The following is a 19415-nucleotide window of genomic DNA, read 5'->3' as shown; positions in this document are numbered from 1 at the left end:
GTGTGCGGCTGCATGTATATCTATACAGCTGAACTCTCCGCTCCTGAGTGCCGGCCACAGTACCGGGTATTGATGCAAGTTTCTCTCATTGCACTTTCAAGTGTGACACTGGCCTTAGGCAACAAAATCAGGCTAACACTCACCAGGAAGCACAAACTACAGGGATCAGGGGCAGACAGATCAGGTAAATAGGCTGGGACAATCTCCAGAACACTGAACACCTGGAGAAAGTCCCGCACCTCCTAATCACAGATTGGACAGCTGACCTGTCAATCAATACACTGACACTCCAGCAATAATAATAATCTTTATTTTTATATAGCGCTAACATATTCCGCAGCGCTTTACAGTTTTGACACAGTATCCATCGGACAGCATAGAAATCACTCACTGAGTGGAGGAATTGTGACAGATTTTTGAGGATTGATCACAGATTTTCAATCTTTGCAGTTTCCTGGCCATTGGCGCAAAATTTCAATGTTTTGTTCCCCGAGTCTCTCAGTTAACACATTTCTCTTTGTGAAATGCTAGGAAAAGCATTGTTCATCACCTAAATTCCACCTGGATCATTGGGAGAACTTGCTCTAGGAGGATGTCTACCATTCATTATTCATAGCAGTGTTCTAAGGTGAAACTCCTGTTCGCTCGCCTTTTCTTCCCCAATCATTCTTCTAGATGTCCCAAACAGTCTGAAGGGGGCTTCATCAGATTAAATAACTTTACCCCAGTCTACTGCAGTCCAACCCCTGTACTTCCTGCAAAGTTACTTTCTCTGATGAAGGCCTTTTTGGATTATTTAAGACATCTACAAGAATGATTGTCCTGTAAAAGTAAAAAAGTGCAACATTTTGAATGAAGCCGAATTGAAAAAGTGATTTTTAACCCCAAATAAAAAAAAACAACAACATTGACCCCAGCGGTGAACAACCCCATGAAATTATTTTTTATCAAGTTATCAAGGTGATGAGTTGTTTGTCAAGTTAGACTTGGATAAATCTGTAGTCTGATGCTGATTGAAGAATAATTTTAGCAGGTAGAGAGACTTTTCTGCACAGTGAGTCAAAGACCTCCATACCCAAAAGATAGGATCAGTAATGTCATTGTTGTCACAAATTTGGGGCTATTCAGGTGATAGAGTGTCCGTGTGAAAAACAAATTAAAGAATTAGCTATTTTCTTCCAAGACTCCATTTGTCTCCTATTTAAGTCTATGGGTGTGTAAAAAAATTGGATCCTATACAGAACATCCGTATTTCACCTGACTTTTTTAACCTAGGAAACGGTATTTGATCATATACATTTTTGAATGTAAATGTCCGAAAAAAGATCGCACACGGATGTAAAAATGGGACACAAGGAAAATCATCTGAGGTTTCTGGATGAAAACCGAACGATTATACATACACTTGTGTCACCCCTGCCTAAGTCTTATTGCTCCCAGGACAATATTTTGTATTTTTACTATTCTTTCTCTTCATTTCTGATTTTCATAAACTCTTGTCCAAGTTTACTTAGATCCTGTATCTCATTTTGCCTGTGGCGTACCTCTGGACAACAAGCTACCACAGTGCGCAGAATTGTTTTTCATTGTAAGGTAAGGCCACCATAAGATTTGCAAAGATGATAACTTACAGTCAGGACATTATCAAAATCCCCCTTTGTTGTTCGTAATGTTAATAAACGAACTCATCTCAAGGGAAATGCTTCCAATATTGCATTCAACTAGTAATGTTGGATTAGGCAGTCATCTGGGACACAAATTGTGGAAGTATACAAGTACAGGATTATCGAGTTAGCTCATACCTTCATATCCTATAATTGATGCATAATTTGTTTTAGTTTACTTACACAGCCGATTAATTATCACAGCACTTTACAGACATCATCACTGTCCCCATTGGGGCTCACAATCTATATTCCCTATCAGGATGTCTTTGGAGTGTGGGAGGAAACCGGAGGAAACTCGGGGAAAACATATAAACAAATATAATTGCAAATATTCCATTTGTGCTTTCTCTGCCATCTGTGCACCCCATGACATGGAAGTGATAGATTATTCTCGGTCATAATGCTCTGAAGTCAGTGGCGTAAGTGCAGATCCAGTAACTCGGTTTATCTCCATTAGAACTTCACTTTCCTTCTCAAACATCTGTTAAAGTGAACAAATGATATGAAAACAATTAGCATTTATTAACATAGATTAATCCTAAATATCTGAATCCTTGGGTCAACTTTTATATTAGTGTTCCTTTATAAAAACAAACAAACCATAATATACAGGTCACAGAGACTACAGGTATCCCCAATGGCCAGAAGACCTTGCTACTACAGTTCAACAATAAAAGCAGCATTGTAACGGCCACGTATTTGTGGATCAGCAGCAAACATTTTCTTTAGTGGACAGGATGGAATGGAAAATATTTAGCATAATAGGCCACCTCCTGATATGAAAACCTGCTGCATGACCTCAAATCCTGAGTAGAAATATCAAATACTACTAGCACATCTTCTGTCTGCCAGGGCGCACCGCTTCCCTGCCTTCAGCCTTCCTGCTTGCCTCGTGTAATGGTGTGCTCATGAAGACTGACAGTTCACACCACTGGCATGTTTGCATCACTGGCCTGAACGTTGCTCTCTCCCGTGCTGTTAGTACAGACAGGTTTGTCTTTGCAGCATGGTATGGCAGGGACACCAAAGCTGCCCAGATCCAGCAATCCTGCCAACTTCAGAGTGGTGCTAGCAAGTTGTATAACTAAATATTCACCCGTTCTTGATATCGGAGAATAAGACGTACATTGCAAAGTTTCTTGTTTTTACAAGCACTTTGCCGTTTTGACCATTATCAAACATGAGACGTCTTTAAAGGTCCATTCTCTTTATTAATGGGTAAAGTTGTAAAAATGAGCAAAATTGCAAAGAGGATTTTTCATTTTTTTGTTTACTGCTTGTTGCCTTGTTTACTGACCATCAATGCAATCTAGCAACGGTGGCCGAGCATGTGCAGTGGTTACAACCTCTTTCTAATAGCTCCGGGTCCCAGAAGTTTCAGTGTAACTACGGTCTTCAAATGGTACGGAGGCAAAGCTGCTTCTGCTTGCAGCATTGGAGCACACAGTTTGGGCCAATTACAGGACTATACCACTAGTCTGTACTGTCAATCATGCAGGAGCACACTGCCCCTATCAAGCACGAAGCCAGGGGCCAAGGGAGCGTGCGCTCCCCCAAAATGCACATGCAGGGCCGGACTGGCCATCGGGCAGTTCTGGCAAATGCCAGAAGGGCCGGTGGCAGTAGTGGGCCGCTCGAGTGTGCCGCTGTCGGCACACTCTCCCCACTGTCGGCGCACTCCCGGCCCCGCATTCAACTATACCTACGTCATAGACGCCGGTACAGTTGAATGCAATGATGGAGGAGAGAGCGTCTGCTGACGCCCCCTCTCCCATCATTCCCCGCTCTGCCTGCCGCTGACACTGCGGGTGCGCGATGACGTCATATCATAGCGCACCTGCTGTGTGTCCGGGCGGGCAGACTGCGACTGCTGAGACCAGAGCCAGAGCAGCGCGGGGCAGGAGGAAAGGTGAGTAGAGTGTTTTTTTGTTTTTTTTTTTTAATCAATGAGTGATGACTGGATTGTGGAGCTATTGGGGGGGGCTGTGCTGCATTACATTCTATGGGCCTCTGCTGCATTATATTCTATGGGGCTGGCTGCATTCCATTCTATGGGCCTCTGCTGCATTATATTCTATGGGGCTGGCTGCATTCCATTCTATGGGCCTCTGCTGCATTATATTCTATGGGGCTGGCTGCATTCTATTCTATGGGCCTCTGCTGCATTATATTCTATGGGGCTGGCTGCATTCCATTCTATGGGCCTCTGCTGCATTATATTCTATGGGGCTGGCTGCATTCCATTCTATGGGCCTCTGCTGCATTATATTCTATGGGGCTGGCTGCATTCCATTCTATGGGCCTCTGCTGCATTATATTCTATGGGGCTGGCTGCATTCAATTCTATGGGCCTCTGCTGCATTATATTCTATGGGGCTGTGCTGCATTCCATTCTATGGGCCTCTGCTGCATTATATTCTATGGGGCTGGCTGCATTCCATTCTATGGGCCTCTGCTGCATTATATTCTATGGGGCTGGCTGCATTCCATTCTATGGGCCTCTGCTGCATTATATTCTATGGGCCTGTGCTGCATTATATTCTATGGGCCTGTGCTGCATTATATTCTATGGGCCTCTGCTGCATTATATTCTATGGGGCTGGCTGCATTCCATTCTATGGGCCTGTGCTGCATTATATTCTATGCGCCTGTGCTGCATTATATTCTATGGGCCTGTGCTGCATTTTATTCTATGGGCCTCTGCTGCATTATATTCTATGGGCCTGTGCTGCATTATATTCTATGGGGCTGTGCTGCATTATATTCTATGGGCCTGTGCTGCATTATATTCTATGGGCCTGTGCTGCATTATATTCTATGGGGCTGTGCTGCATTATATTCTATGGGCCTGTGCTGCATTCCATTCTATGGGCATGTGCTGCATTATATTCTTTGGGCCTGTGCTGCATTCCATTCTATGGGCCTGTGCTGCATTCCATTCTATGGGGCTGTGCTGCATTCCATTCTATGGGCCTGTGCTGCATTATATTCTATGGGCCTGTGCTGCATTGTATTCTATGGGCCTGTGCTGCATTCCATTCTATGGGCCTGTGCTGCATTCCATTCTATGGGCCTGTGCTGCATTATATTCTATGGGGCTGTGCTGCATTATATTCTATGGGGCTGTGCTGCATTATATTCTATGGGCCTGTGCTGCATTCCATTCTATGGGCCTGTGCTGCATTATATTCTATGGGCCTGTGCTGCATTATATTCTATGGGGCTGTGCTGCATTCCATTCTATGGGCCTGTGCTGCATTATATTCTATGGGCCTGTCCTGCATTATATTCTATGGGCCTGTGCTGCATTATATTCTATGGGCCTGTGCTGCATTATTTTCTATGGGCCTGTGCTGCATTATATTCTATGGGCCTGTGCTGCATTCCATTCTATGGACCTGTGCTGCATTCCATTCTATGGGGGCTGTGCTGCATTACATTCTATGGGGGCTGGCTGTATTACATTCTATGGGGGCTGGCTGCATTACATTCTATGGGGGCTGTGCTGCATTACATTCTATGGGGGCTGTGCTGCATTACATTCTATGGGGGCTGTGCTGCATTACATTCTATGGGGGCTGTGCTGCATTACATTTTATGGGGGCTGTGCTGCATTACATTCTATGGGGGCTGTGCAGCATTACATTCTATGGGGCTCTGCTGTATTACATTCTATGGGGGCTGAGCTGTAATGCTGGATACAGCTGTAATTATATGTTATATAGTCGTGTTACACTCCCCTCACTTCTTGTAGCCTACAAGTGTACAAAGATATTATACAGTCACCATGTGACAAGTGGGCCTGTGTGACTTCAAATGCCAGGGCTGAATTTTAGTCCCAGTCCGGCCCTGTGCACATGAAACAACACCTTATGTCTGGAGCTACTGGAGATCTGTAAAGAGATCAAACCAGTGGTTTTCCGTTAAAGAAGAACTGTCACTAGATTCATACTGCTTGAACTACAAGCAGTATGAATCAGATGCTGGCTGCACATGTAACTTTAACTGTGAAATGCTGGGACATTTTAGTGAAAACACAGATTTAAAAGCTGGCCGGGGAGGATAGAGAGAAAGCTAGCTCATCAGGTGCTGTTCCTGTTCTGCTCTTGTTGATTTTCAGGTCTCTCCATGTATGTGCATTATGAACAGACCTGGCAGTAGATGACTCACGTCTCTACAGCCTTTTAAACTATGTTTTCTCTGAAACGGAGGAGCATCTCAAACTAAAAACAAACCTGGCTGTAATTGCACAGAAGAGTCTAATTTATGCTGATTGTAGCAGATTTCCTATAATAAAATAATACTGCAAATATAAGCCATTACTATATACTCATGTAAAGCTAAAAGCCTTGTAATATCAGCACAATCTTAATTTAAAAAGAAAAATCCCACAAAACTAACCTTTCTCCAGTCTTCTGGGCTATGATGAGTATAACCTAGTAGGTGACATAAGCCATGCACTGCCGTCACCTGGGAGAAACGTAATTTATATTTGAGTTTCCGTCAGTAGAAACACATTATAAATATTCACTGGAAGGAACAAGACCATAAAATGTGACCAGCCAGACTTAGGGCAGATTCACTTACTACACGCAGGGCCGGCGTTGGGGGCAGGCAGACCAGGCAGCTGCCTGGGGCCCCCGCTCCCCCAGGGGCCCCCAGCTAGCGGCAAGTCACGCAGCCGACTCCCCCGCCGCATTGAACTATACCAGCGTCTGCCGATACAGTTCAAAGCAATGATGGAGGAGAGCGCGCCACCTGACGCTCCCTCTCCCACACCTCTGACACAGCGGGTGCGCATCATCGCGCACTCGCTGTGTGTCAGGCAGTGCGGCGGCCGCCGCCGACACAGGAGCAGGGAGGGAGCAGCGCGGGCTCGGGGAGAGGTGAGGAGCTTGTTTTTTTTTGTTTTTTTTTAACTAGACTATGCGGCCATTCTCGGGAGGAGAGAGGCGGGGAGGGAAGGAGGGATGTGGACAGTGCTGTATACTCCTGTGGGCTGTGCTGTATACTCCTGTGGGCTGTGCTGTATACTACTGCGGGCTGTGCTGTATACTCCTGCGGGCTCTGCTGTATACTCCTGCGGGCTCTGCTGTATACTCCTGCGGGCTCTGCTGTATACTCCTGCGGGCAGTGCTGTATACTCCTGCGGGCAGTGCTGTATACTCCTGCGGGCAGTGCTGTATACTCCTGCGGGCAGTGCTGTAAACTACTGCGGGCTGTGCTGTATACTACTGCGGGCTGTGCTGTATACTACTGCGGGCTGTGCTGTATACTACTGCGGGCTGTGCTGTATACTACTGCGGGCTGTGCTGTATACTACTGCGGGCTGTGCTGTATACTACTGTGGGCTGTGCTGTATACTCCTGTGGGCTGTGCTGTATACTCCTGTGGGCTGTGCTGTATACTACTGTGGGCTGTGCTGTATACTACTGTGGGCAGTGCTGTATACTACTGTGTGGGCAGTGCTTTATACTACTGTGTGGGCTGTTATATACTACTATGTGGGCTGTGCTATATACTATGAGGGTATATTATATTCTATGGGGGAGGCTGTATTATATTTATATTCTTTGAGGGGTGATGGCATCATACTCTATGAGGGGGCTACATTATACTATATGGGGGGGCTGCATTATATTCTATGGGGAGGTTACATTATACTCTGTGGGGGGTTACATTATACTCTGTGAGGGCTGCATTACCGTATTTTTCAGACTATAAGACGCACCGGACGATAAGGCGCACCCCAAATTTGGGGTGAAAATTGCAGAAAAAATATTTTTTATAAGATGGGGGTCCATCTTATTGTCCGAATTTACAGAATCTTACCTGAGGGCTGGTGGTGGCAGAGCAGGATCACAGGAGGCATGGTGTCGGCAGAGGTGGGGTGATGCGGTACGGCGTGCACCTGAGCAGGGTACCTTCCTGCTTAGGTGGGCGACGCCACGGCATGGTGTCCATGGGAGGGTGGCAGCAGTGGTTACCGACAGGTGCTGGGATGAGGAGGCACAGTGAGAGGTATGGCGTGAGAGGGGTCCCTTTCCCCGGTGAGGTGATGCAGCAGCCCGGTAATGCAGCAGAGCCGGATGAATCCTGTTGTTATCGGTGGGCGCAGCCATCTTCCTGAGGCCGCGCGTGCGCAGATGGAGGGCTCTGCTGCCTGGGGCTTCAGGAAAATGGCCGCGGGATGCCGCGCGTGCGCAGATGGGGATCGCGGCGGCCATTTTCCTGAAGCCGAGTTCGCATCTCGGCTTCAGGAAAATGGCCGCCACGATCCCCATCTGCGCACGCGTGGCATCCCGTGGCCATTTTCCTGAAGCCCCGGGCAGCAGAGACCTCCATCTGCGCACGCGCGGCCTCAGGAGGATGGCCGCGCGCACCGATAACAACAGGATTCACCCGGCTCTGCTGCATTACCGGGCTGCTGCATCACCTCATCGGGGAAACGGACCCCGCTCACTGCGCCTCCTCATCTCCACACCTCTGCCGCCACACCTCTGCCGCCGCACCTCTGCCACCGCACCTCTGCCGCCACGGTAAGCCTGCATTGCGACTATTAAACGCACCCCCCATTTTCCCCCCTTTTTTTGGGGGGGGAAAAGTGCATCTTATAGTCCGAAAAATACGGTATACTCTGTGGGGTGGCTGCATTATACTATATGTGGGTTGAATTATACTGTATCGAAGACTATGGGGAATACATTATACTATATGAAGAACTATGGGGTGCATTATACTATGGGAAGTGAATTGTACTACATGGATGACTATGGCGGTGCATTATACTATATGGAGCACTGCGAGGAGTGTATTATGCTATATGGAGGACTGAGGAGTATATTTTAATATATGGAGGACTATGAGGAGTGTATTATACTATATGGAGGACTATGGGAAGTGTATAATACTATATGGAGGACTATGAGGAGTGTATTATACTATGTGGAGGACTATGGGGCACATTATATTATATGGAGGACTATGGGGTGTCCATTTTACAATATGGAGGACTATGGTACACATTAAAATATATGGAGGACTATGGGGTGTATTATACTAAACAAGCAAAATGCTGCATATTTATTGGGTGATTGGATTGTTTATGCCGGAATAAAAATCATTGTTCTCATCAGCACATCGCCGATGTTAACTGTAGATGTGCTGCTGATAACATAATACTGTATGGTGATCTGTTAGTGATCTACTAGTGATGGTTCTGTCCCCTTCATTCTTTCTCAGATGGTGGAAAGAGGCGGGGAAACAAGCGTCCAACGACTTCAGTATTGTCGATCACACTCGTTTAGCGGCCTGAGATCAGCGCATGTAAATACAACCGAAATGCTTCTGTATGATGCGCAATACTCGTATGTTAGCATTTGGGGCCCCATTTTAAACTTTGCCTAGGGCCCCACTTTGCATAAAACCGGCCCTGACTACACGTACTCGCTTGTGGAGCAGATACTAGCGAGGGTAGTTATGTTTCACCAGTAGATCTACCCCTGAATGTTAGGTGCTACTCTCAGTGAGGACACAACTCTTTACACATTCCTGAAGCATCAGTACAAGTAATAAATCCTTTGCTTCTCTACTTTTTTTTTATTTTTACCAAATCTTCTACAAGTCCTTATCCAACTCAGCTCAGATCCATTTTACTATGTCGTACCTCGCAACAACCAACCTTTGAGCTACAAATAATTTGCCATGGGTTTACCATGACAGATAAGAGCCAGAAGATCGCAGTGTCTGATTTCTCCTACTCCTGCACTGTTTAGAAGCACTTCACCTTCATATTAAGCGGTACAAGTTTCTTTTAGCAGTGTAGAATCTGCTCAGTTGAGAGTTCTTAGAAGCTTTCCTGCATTAAGGCTCTCAGCGGTTCACTGGTAGCCACACCCCTCTCCAATATATTCTGGGCCCCGTCAAGCACTCATTGCCAGAGCTAGCTTATGCTGCATGGTTACGAGATGGTGGTTTCTTGTGGTTTAGTGGATTTATCGGACACTGTTGCTAGGTTTTGGTTGTGTGATAATTCCATTCCTTCCCTTACTTTGTTTTTTTTCCCCATTCTCAACTCCCCGGTGTTTACCTCTGTTGTTTGTGTGAGTATATTTGTATGACTGGGAATGTTCCTTTATCCCTGTTTTTATTACCTACCTTGTTAGTTTGGTTGGTGTATTACGGAACACTACTACTCTCCTCTTCCCTGGGTGGGGAAAGGGTACAGACTGAGCTAGGATTCAGGAGCTAAAGCAAAGTATGTGGTGCCGGCTTCTTCACCATAAGAAGTAATTCGGTGCATAAGGCAAGATAAGGCGCCCCTGGCGTTAGGGACAGGAAAGGAGCCCCTGGTCCCGGGACACCCGACAACAGAGTCGTGACAAAATTGTTGTTGATAGCATGATAACACCATTTGATTTCCATTCTCCAAAACTTACAGTCAAGACATTGTTAAAATCCTCCTGCTTTTCTTCACACTGGTGATATATAAACTCTACTCCAAGGTAAATGTCTCCTAAATTGTATTCATCTGGGAATGCTGGATCAGGCAATAATCCGGGACACAAATTCTGGAAGTATACATGGATTACACAGTCAGATGCAGCTAACACATATTGTATATAAGTGCAATTACTTAAAGAGTTGCTATCACCTGAGCAAAAGTTGCTTGTATGCAGTTTTTTTTTAAATCTGCCATATGATTCTAAATATATGGGCCTTTTTATCTAATATTAATTTTGATGGTGTTTACAAGGGTGCGTGGCTCACAAGAGAGGATCCTCAGGGGCGTGTCTTTAGGCTCCTCTGAATTATTACTCTGAGCCACACCCCCTTATAAAGACTATAAAAATTAGCACTGAATAAAGAAGCCTATATCTCTGGAACGGTATAGCAACTAAAAAAAAGCAAAAAAACTGAGTGCTCAGGGGAGTGATAGGAATAAAACCAGAGCCAAAAGTGGTTACTTTTTATACCTGGTGACAGGTTCCCTTTAAAGACAACCTGCTCTGCTATTTGGTGTACCTCATGAAATGGAAATGATAACACGTCTGTAGCTTTGTCTTGTCGTCTATAACGTTTGTTCAGTTGTCGGATCTTGGTATCATTTATACATATTACCCCAACATCAAACCTCTTCACACCGAGACAGCTTCTGGTAATTTCTAGATTCTTGCGTAAATGGGCTCTGCGAAGAGGGATCACATGCTGCAGGTTCCGTATAAGAAGAGACATTACCCTGTTGGGACAAATAATACATAGAGACTTGGGGTACAGGTGTTGTCTGCTTTGGACGATGTCTGCATGTTAGAAGGGCTCTTGGACAATAAGATGACGACAAAGTTTTCCATCTCCAGGACCGTCCACTGTATTCAGAGGGATAACCAGACAGCAAATGATTTATTTCCCTACAGCTCTACCACAAGCAAAATTACAGGGGTTCTGAGACAAAACAACCGATGACCTGCTGTATCTGTAGGATAGGGCATCATCATGAGATCGGGGGTGGTCCAACACTTGGCACCTGAGACAATCAGCTGAAATCAGCCCCAACGGTTACCAGATACCAGCAATGTGCAAGGTGAAGCACAGCAGCCCCGTACCATGCTAGTGAGTATGACACGCCGCTGGCATTTTCATGAAGGATCTTCGGCTTCATAAAGTATGCGGATATGGTGGCCTTTATAATTTGCTGTGTGCTCACGATAAGTTTTGGGTGACTTTTTGGATGTTGGATATTGTCCTGTGTCCCAAGACTCCAGAGTCACTCAGACAGAGAGGCGGTGTCGAGGGCGGGCAAAGTAACAAGAAACAGGTCAGTGATGACCCGTGCTGCAGACTCACACAGTGCAGTGTGTGCGTGCGTCCCTGTCTTCTCCTCTCTGACTCACACACACAGTCAGTCAGCTCAGCTGTTTCCTTGGACTGTGCTGGCAGAAGTCAGTGAGATGAGGTCGGCACTCGCACCACGCTGCGCACGGGCTGCAGCCTGCTCTTATCAAGAGCACAGACTCGGCGCCGTCGGCAGCAGTGCGAAAGATGATCATTTCATCAAGTGAAGGAGCGAGCAGCTGCCGCGCAGCACTTCAATCACATCACATTCTTCCTCTTTGGTACAGCCTGCTGTGCGCCGGGCCCCGGCTATAGAATAAATAAACTATGCTAAATAAACGTGCAAAGCATGCAGGGCAGGGACAAATCACAAATGAAGGAGGATGGGGGCGGGGCCCACCGGAGGATTCTCCGGTGTCCCGGTGCCCCAGTCCGAACCTGATCACACACACTAGAATTAGGCGTGGATCGTGCCTGACTCTGCCTAGACGACTCTTCACAGCCTGAGAGGTAACTACCCCTAAAGAGAAATATAGCCTCACCTTGCCTCAGAGAAATTCCCCAAAGGAAAAGGGCAGCCCCCCACATATATTGACTGTGTTAAGAGCAAGGCACAAACACAGGAATGAGACAGGTTTCAGCAAAGGAGGCCAGACTTACTAAATAGACAGAAGATAGATAAAGGGATCTTTGCGGTCAGCACAAAAACTACAAAAAGCCACGCAGAGTGAGGAAAAAAAAACCCGCACCGACTCACGGTGCGGTAGGTGCCACTCTGCAACCCAGAGCTTCCAGCTAGCGAGACAATATCATGATAGCCAGCTGGACAGAAACTTAGCAGGTACTCAGAAATATATTCAGCACACAAATGAACAACAAATGAGCTTAGCAGGGACTTAGCTTCTGTTGAAGTAGACAGGTCATCAGGAGATCCAAGTGAGATCTGAACCAGTACTGATACATTGACAGCTGGCATCAAGTAACGATCTGAGCAGAGTTAAATAGAGGAACCAGCCCAGTCCTAAACGATGCAGCTGAGGAAGCCACTTCAAGACCAGCAGCTCCACTTTCAGCCACCAGAGGGAACCCACGGACAGAACTCACAGAAATACCATTCCTGACCAAAGGAGGGAGTTCAAGAACAGAGTTCACAACAGTACCCCCCCCCTTGAGGAGGGGTCACCGAACCCTCACCAGAACCCCCCGGCCGATCAGGACGAGCCAAATGAAAGGCACGAACCAAATCGGCAGCATGGACATCGGAGGCAAGAACCCAGGAATTATCCTCCTGACCATAGCCCTTCCATTTGACCAGATACTGAAGTTTCCGTCTCGAGATACGAGAATCTAAAATCTTCTCCACCACATACTCCAATTCTCCCTCGACCAACACCGGAGCAGGAGGGTCAACGGAAGGGACCATAGGCGCCATATATTTCTGCAACAACGACCTATGGAACACATTATGGATGGCAAAAGAAGCTGGAAGGTCCAAACGAAATGACACAGGATTGAGGATTTCAGAAATCTTATAAGGCCCAATAAAACGAGGCTTAAACTTAGGAGAAGAAACCTTCATAGGAACATAACGAGATGACAACAAACCAGAACCCCAACACGAAGTCGAGGACCAACACGGCGACGGCGGTTAGCGAAACGTTGAGCCTTCTCCTGTGACAATGTCAAATTGTCCACTACATGAGTCCAAATTTGCTGCAACCTGTCCACCACAGAATCCACACCAGGACAGTCCGAAGGCTCAACCTGCCCTGAAGAGAAACGAGGATGGAAACCAGAATTACAATAAAAAGGTGAAACCAAAGTAGCCGAACTGGCCCGATTATTAAGGGCGAACTCAGCCAATGGCAAGAAGGTCACCCAATCATCCTGATCAGCAGAAACAAAGCATCTCAGATAGGTCTCCAAAGTCTGATTGGTTCGTTCAGTTTGGCCATTTGTCTGAGGATGGAAAGCCGAAGAAAAATACAAATCAATGCCCATCTTAGCACAAAAGGACCGCCAAAACCTTGAAACAAACTGGGAACCTCTGTCCAACACAATGTTCTCCGGAATGCCATGCAAACGAACCACATGCTGGAAGAACAACGGAACCAAATCAGAGGATGAAGGCAACTTAGGCAAGGGTACCAAATGGACCATCTTAGAGAAGCGATCACAAACTACCCAGATGACCGACATCCTTTGAGAGACAGGGAGATCTGAAATAAAATCCATAGAAACATGCGTCCAGGGCCTCTTCGGGACCGGCAAGGGCAAAAGTAACCCACTGGCACGAGAACAGCAGGGCTTCGCCCAAGCACAAGTCCCACAGGACTGCACAAAAGAACGCACATCCCGCGACAAGGAAGGCCACCAAAAGGACCTAGCCACCAAATCTCTGGTACCAAAAATTCCAGGATGACCAGCCAACACCGAACAATGAACCTCCGAGATAACCCTACTAGTCCATCTATCAGGGACAAACAGTCTCTCCGCAGGACAGCAGTCAGGTCTATCTGCCTGAAACTCCTGTAGAACCCGCCGCAAATCAGGGGAGATGGCAGACAAAATTACCCCCTCTTTGAGAATACCAGCCGGCTCAGAAACTCCCGGAGAATCAGGCACAAAACTCCTTGAAAGGGCATCAGCCTTCACATTCTTAGAACCCGGAAGGTATGAAACCACGAAATCGAAACGGGAGAAAAACAGCGACCATCGAGCCTGTCTAGGGTTCAACCGCTTGGCAGACTCGAGATAAGTCAGATTCTTGTGATCCGTCAAGACCACCACGCGATGCTTGGCGCCCTCAAGCCAATGTCGCCACTCCTCGAATGCCCACTTCATGGCCAACAACTCCCGATTGCCCACATCATAATTACGCTCAGCAGGTGAAAACTTTCTAGCAAAGAAAGCACATAGCTTCATCACAGAACCATCAGAACTCCTCTGAGACAAAACAGCCCCTGCTCCAATCTCAGAAGCATCAACCTCGACCTGAAAAGGGAGTGAAACATCTGGCTTACACAACACAGGGGCCGAAGAAAAACGATGTTTCAGCTCCTGAAACGCCTCAACGGCCGCAGAGGACCAATTTACCACATCCGCACCTTTCTTGGTCAAATCAGTCAGTGGTTTGACAACACTAGAAAAATTAGCGATAAAGCGACGGTAAAAATTCGCAAAGCCCAGGAATTTCTGAAGGCTCTTTACAGATATAGGCTGAGTCCAATCATAAATGGCCTGGACTTTAACTGGATCCATCTCGATAGTAGAAGGGGAAAAAATGAAGCCCAAAAAGGAAACCTTCTGAACTCCGAAGAGACACTTAGACCCCTTCACAAACAAGGAATTAGCACGAAGGACTTGGAACACCATTCTGACCTGCTTCACATGAGACTCCCAATCATCCGAAAAGACCAAAATATCATCCAAATATACTATCATGAATCTATCCAGATACTTTCGGAAGATGTCATGCATAAAGGACTGGAATACAGATGGCGCATTAGAAAGCCCGAATGGCATCACCAGATACTCAAAATGGCCCTCGGGCGTATTAAACGCGGTTTTCCATTCATCGCCCCGCTTAATACGCACAAGATTATACGCTCCTCGAAGATCTATCTTGGTAAACCAACTAGCCCCCTTGATCTGAGCAAACAAATCAGACAATAGGGGCAAAGGGTACTGAAATTTGACCGTGATTTTATTAAGAAGGCGGTAATCTATACAAGGTCTCAGAGAACCATCCATCTTGTGTTATGATCCTAGTGGCAAGGATCGCAGGTCGGACTAGCTAAGTAACTGAACAGACTACTAGCTCTGGGGAAGTGGTAACTAGATTGACCGCAACCTGATCCTATCCGCAAACAACTATAGGCAGCCGTGGAACGTTACCTAAAAATCCTAGACGTCTCGTCACGGCCTGAGAAACTGACTATTCCTGGAGGGAAAGTAAGTCCTCACTTGCCTCAGTGGAAGACCCCAAAGAAATAGAATAGCCCCCCACAAATATTAACGGTGAGTTAAGGGGAAAGCACAAACGCAGAGATGAAATCAGATTTAGCAAATGAGGCCCGCTAATACTAGATAGCAGAAAATAGGAAGGAAACTGTGCGGTCAATAAAAAACCCTATTCAAAATATCCACGCAGAGATTGCTCGAGCCCCCGCACCAACTAACGGTGCGGGGAAAGCAACTCCGTACCCCAGAGCTTACCAGCAAAAAGAAATCACATGTTAGCAAGCTGGACTAGACTCATCATACACAGAAATCATATTGCAGGCAGATGAGCAAAAAATATTCACACAGAACTTAGCTTATCCTGAAGAGGCAGAAAACGAGATAATCAGGAGTAATCAGAATAGCACTGAATACATTGACAGCCGGCAACAAGTGGAAGTGAAGCAGAGCTAAATAGGAGCCTCCCTGGTGAATAACGAGGCAGCTGATCCAGCAGACCCGCAGGATAATAAACCAAACCACCAGGGGGAGCCAAAAAACCAAAGTCACACAATACCATCTGTGACCACAAGAGGGAGCCTGAAAACGGAGTTCACAACAGTACCCCCCCCTTGAGGAGGGGTCACCGAACCCTCATCAAAACCCCCAGGGCGATCAGGGTGAGCCACATGGAAGGCACGAACCAAATCGGCCGCATGAACATCAGAGGCGACAACCCAGGAATTATCCTCCTGACCATAGCCTTTCCACTTAACCAAATACTGAAGCCTCCATCTAGAAATTCGAGAATCCAAGATCTTCTCCACCACGCATTCCAATTCTCCCTCAACCAGCACAGGGGCAGGAGGCTCAACCGAAGGAACCACAGGCACCACATACCTCCGCAACAACGACCGATGGAACACATTATGAATAGCAAACGATGCCGGGAGGTCCAAACGAAATGACACAGGGTTAAGGACTTCCAAAATCTTATAAGGACCGATAAACCGAGGCTTAAACTTAGGAGAGGAGACCTTCATAGGAACAAAGCGAGAAGACAACCACACCAAATCCCCAACGCGAAGTCGGGGACCCACACAGCGACGGCGGTTGGCAAAGCGCTGAGCCTTCTCTTGTGACAGCTTCAAATTGTCCACCACATGATTCCAAATCTGATGCAACCTATCCACCACAACATCCACTCCAGGACAGTCAGAAGACTCCACCTGACCCGAGGAAAAACGAGGATGAAACCCTGAATTACAAAAAAAAGGCGAAACCAAAGTAGCAGAACTAGCCCGATTATTAAGGGCAAACTCGGCCAATAGCAAAAAAGTCACCCAGTCGTCCTGATCAGCAGAAACAAAACATCTTAAATAGGTTTCCAAAGTCTGATTAGTTTGGTTTGGCCATTCGTCTGAGGATGGAAGGCCGACGAAAAAGACAAATCAATGCCCATCTTAGCACAAAAGGTCCGCCAAAATCTAGACACAAACTGGGATCCTCTGTCGGAAACAATATTTTCAGGGATCCCGTGCAAACGAACCACATTTTGAAAAAACAGAGGAACCAACTCGGAGGAGGAAGGCAACTTAGGCAAGGGCACCAAATGGACCATTTTAGAAAAACGATCACACACCACCCAAATGACCGACATTCTCTGAGAGACAGGGAGATCTGAAATAAAATCCATGGAAATGTGCGTCCAAGGCCTCTTCGGGACAGGCAAAGGCAACAACAAGCCACTGGCACGAGAACAGCAAGGCTTAGCCCGAGCACAAATTCCACAAGACTGCACAAAGGAACGCACATCCCGCGACAAGGAAGGCCACCAGAAGGACCTAGCCACCAAATCTCTGGTACCAAAAATCCCAGGATGGCCTGCCAACAACGAAGAATGAACCTCGGAAATAACTCTGCTGGTCCATTTATCCGGGACAAACAGTCTCTCCGGTGGACAACGGTCAGGTCTATCCGCCTGAAACTCCTGCAGCACTCGTCGCAAATCTGGGGAGATGGCAGACAAAATCACCCCTTCTCTGAGGATACCAGCTGGCTCTGAATCACCAGGAGAGTCAGGCACAAAACTCCTAGAAAGAGCATCAGCCTTCACATTCTTCGAACCAGGCAGGTACGAGACCACGAAATCAAAACGAGAGAAAAACAACGACCAACGAGCCTGTCTAGGATTCAGCTGCTTGGCCGACTCGAGATAAATCAAATTCTTGTGATCAGTCAAGACCACCACACGATGCTTAGCTCCCTCGAGCCAATGTCGCCACTCCTCAAATGCCCACTTCATAGCCAACAACTCCCGATTACCAACATCATAATTCCGCTCGGCAGGCGAAAACTTTCTTGAAAAGAAAGCACATGGCTTCATCACAGAGCCATCAGAGCTTCTCTGCGACAAAACAGCCCCTGCTCCAATCTCAGAAGCATCAACCTCGACCTGGAAAGGAAGGGAGACGTCTGGCTGACATAAGACCGGAGCCGAAGAAAACCGGCGCTTCAGCTCCCGAAAGGCCTCCACAGCCGCAGGAGACCAATTAGTAACATCAGAACCCTTCTTGGTCAAATCCGTCAATGGCTTAACAACACCAGAAAAATTAGCGATGAAGCGACGGTAAAAATTAGCAAAACCCAAGAACTTCTGAAGACTCTTAACAGATGTAGGCTGAGTCCAGTCATGAATAGCCTGAACCTTGACTGGATCCATCTCAATAGCAGAAGGAGAAAAAATGAAACCCAAAAAAGAGACCTTCTGGACTCCAAAAAGACATTTTGAGCCCTTCACAAATAAAGCATTGGCACGCAGGACCTGAAACACCATCCTGACCTGCTTAACATGGGACTCCCAATCATCTGAAAAAAACAGAATATCATCCAGATACACAATCATAAATTTATCCAGATATTCGCGGAAGATGTCGTGCATAAAGGACTGAAAGACAGAAGGAGCGTTAGAAAGTCCAAAAGGCATCACCAAGTACTCAAAATGGCCTTCGGGCGTATTAAATGCAGTTTTCCATTCATCACCCTGCTTAATACGCACAAGGTTATACGCACCACGAAGATCTATCTTGGTGAACCAACTAGACCCCCTAATGCGAGCAAACAGATCAGATAACAATGGCAAAGGATACTGAAATTTGACCGTGATTTTGTTTAGAAGGCGATAATCAATACAAGGTCTCAAGGAACCATCCTTCTTAGCCACAAAAAAGAACCCCGCACCAAGAGGGGAGGAGGAGGGGCGAATAAGTCCTTTCTCCAAAGACTCCTTTATATAACTCCGCATAGCAGCATGCTCCGGCACTGACAAATTGAAAAGTCATCCCTTAGGAAACTTACTACCAGGAATCAAATTTATAGCACAATCACAATCCCTATGAGGAGGTAGAGAACTGAGTTTAGGCTCATCAAATACATCCTGGTAATCTGACAAAAACGCAGGGACCTCAGAAGGAGTGGATGAAGCAATTGACACCACAGGAGCGTCGCCATGAATTCCCTGACAACCCCAACTTGACACAGACATTGCTTTCCAATCCAGGACTGGATTATGAGTCTGCAACCATGGCAGGCCCAACACGACAACATCATGCAAATTATGCAATACAAGAAAGCGAATCACCTCCTGATGAACAGGAGTCATGCACATGGTCACTTGTGTCCAGTACTGAGGTTTATTCGTAGCCAATGGTGTAGCATCAATTCCCCTTAGTGGAATAGGGAATTTTAAAGGCTCCAAAACAAAACCACAGCGCCTGGCAAATGACAAATCCATCAGACTCAGGGCAGCACCTGAATCCACAAAAGCCATAACCGGGTAAGATGACAGGGAACAAATCAGGGTAACAGACAAAATGAACTTAGGCTGTAAAGTACCGATGGTGACAGATTTATCAATCTTTTTTGGGCGCTTAGAGCATGCTGAGATAACATGAGCTGAGTCACCACAGTAAAAGC

At 46.5% G+C, this 19415-nt stretch overlaps 1 protein-coding gene across 2 annotated transcripts; it reads right to left on the bottom strand.

The window, feature by feature from the left end:
• Nucleotides 1–1792: 1792 nt before the first annotated feature.
• LOC143789383 (endoribonuclease YbeY-like) lies at nt 1793–11480 on the bottom strand. 2 transcript variants are annotated; one of them, XM_077279001.1, is made up of 5 exons: nt 11270–11468; nt 10692–10905; nt 10106–10237; nt 6069–6137; nt 1794–2148 (listed from the first exon to the last, which is right to left on the bottom strand). In XM_077279001.1, the coding sequence occupies exons 1-5, from the start codon at nt 11323–11325 to the stop codon at nt 2053–2055; spliced, it is 567 nt and encodes a 188-aa protein (XP_077135116.1). In that variant the 5' UTR covers nt 11326–11468; the 3' UTR covers nt 1794–2052. The 2 variants fall into 2 exon arrangements, with proteins under 2 accessions (XP_077135117.1, XP_077135116.1); XM_077279002.1 differs by lacking the exon at nt 6069–6137 and having other exon boundaries at nt 1793–2148; nt 11270–11480.
• Between the last annotated feature and the right edge of the window lie 7935 nt (nt 11481–19415).

This window comes from Ranitomeya variabilis, unplaced genomic scaffold (assembly GCF_051348905.1).
Source record: "Ranitomeya variabilis isolate aRanVar5 unplaced genomic scaffold, aRanVar5.hap1 Scaffold_235, whole genome shotgun sequence".
In the NCBI taxonomy this organism is placed as follows: domain Eukaryota; kingdom Metazoa; phylum Chordata; class Amphibia; order Anura; family Dendrobatidae; genus Ranitomeya; species Ranitomeya variabilis.
This window is presented reverse-complemented; position numbering and strand designations above follow the sequence as displayed.

Coding starts and splice junctions, on each gene's coding strand:
- LOC143789383 (XM_077279001.1), bottom strand. CDS start 11,325: ATGAAGCCGAAGATCCTTCATGAAAATGCCAGCGGCGTGTCATACTCA. Junction 6,138..10,105: donor ATTTTAACAATGTCTTGACT/GTAAGTTTTGGA, acceptor CGTTTCTCCCAG/GTGACGGCAGTGCATGGCTT. Junction 2,149..6,068: donor GCCCAGAAGACTGGAGAAAG/GTTAGTTTTGTG, acceptor TCACTTTAACAG/ATGTTTGAGAAGGAAAGTGA.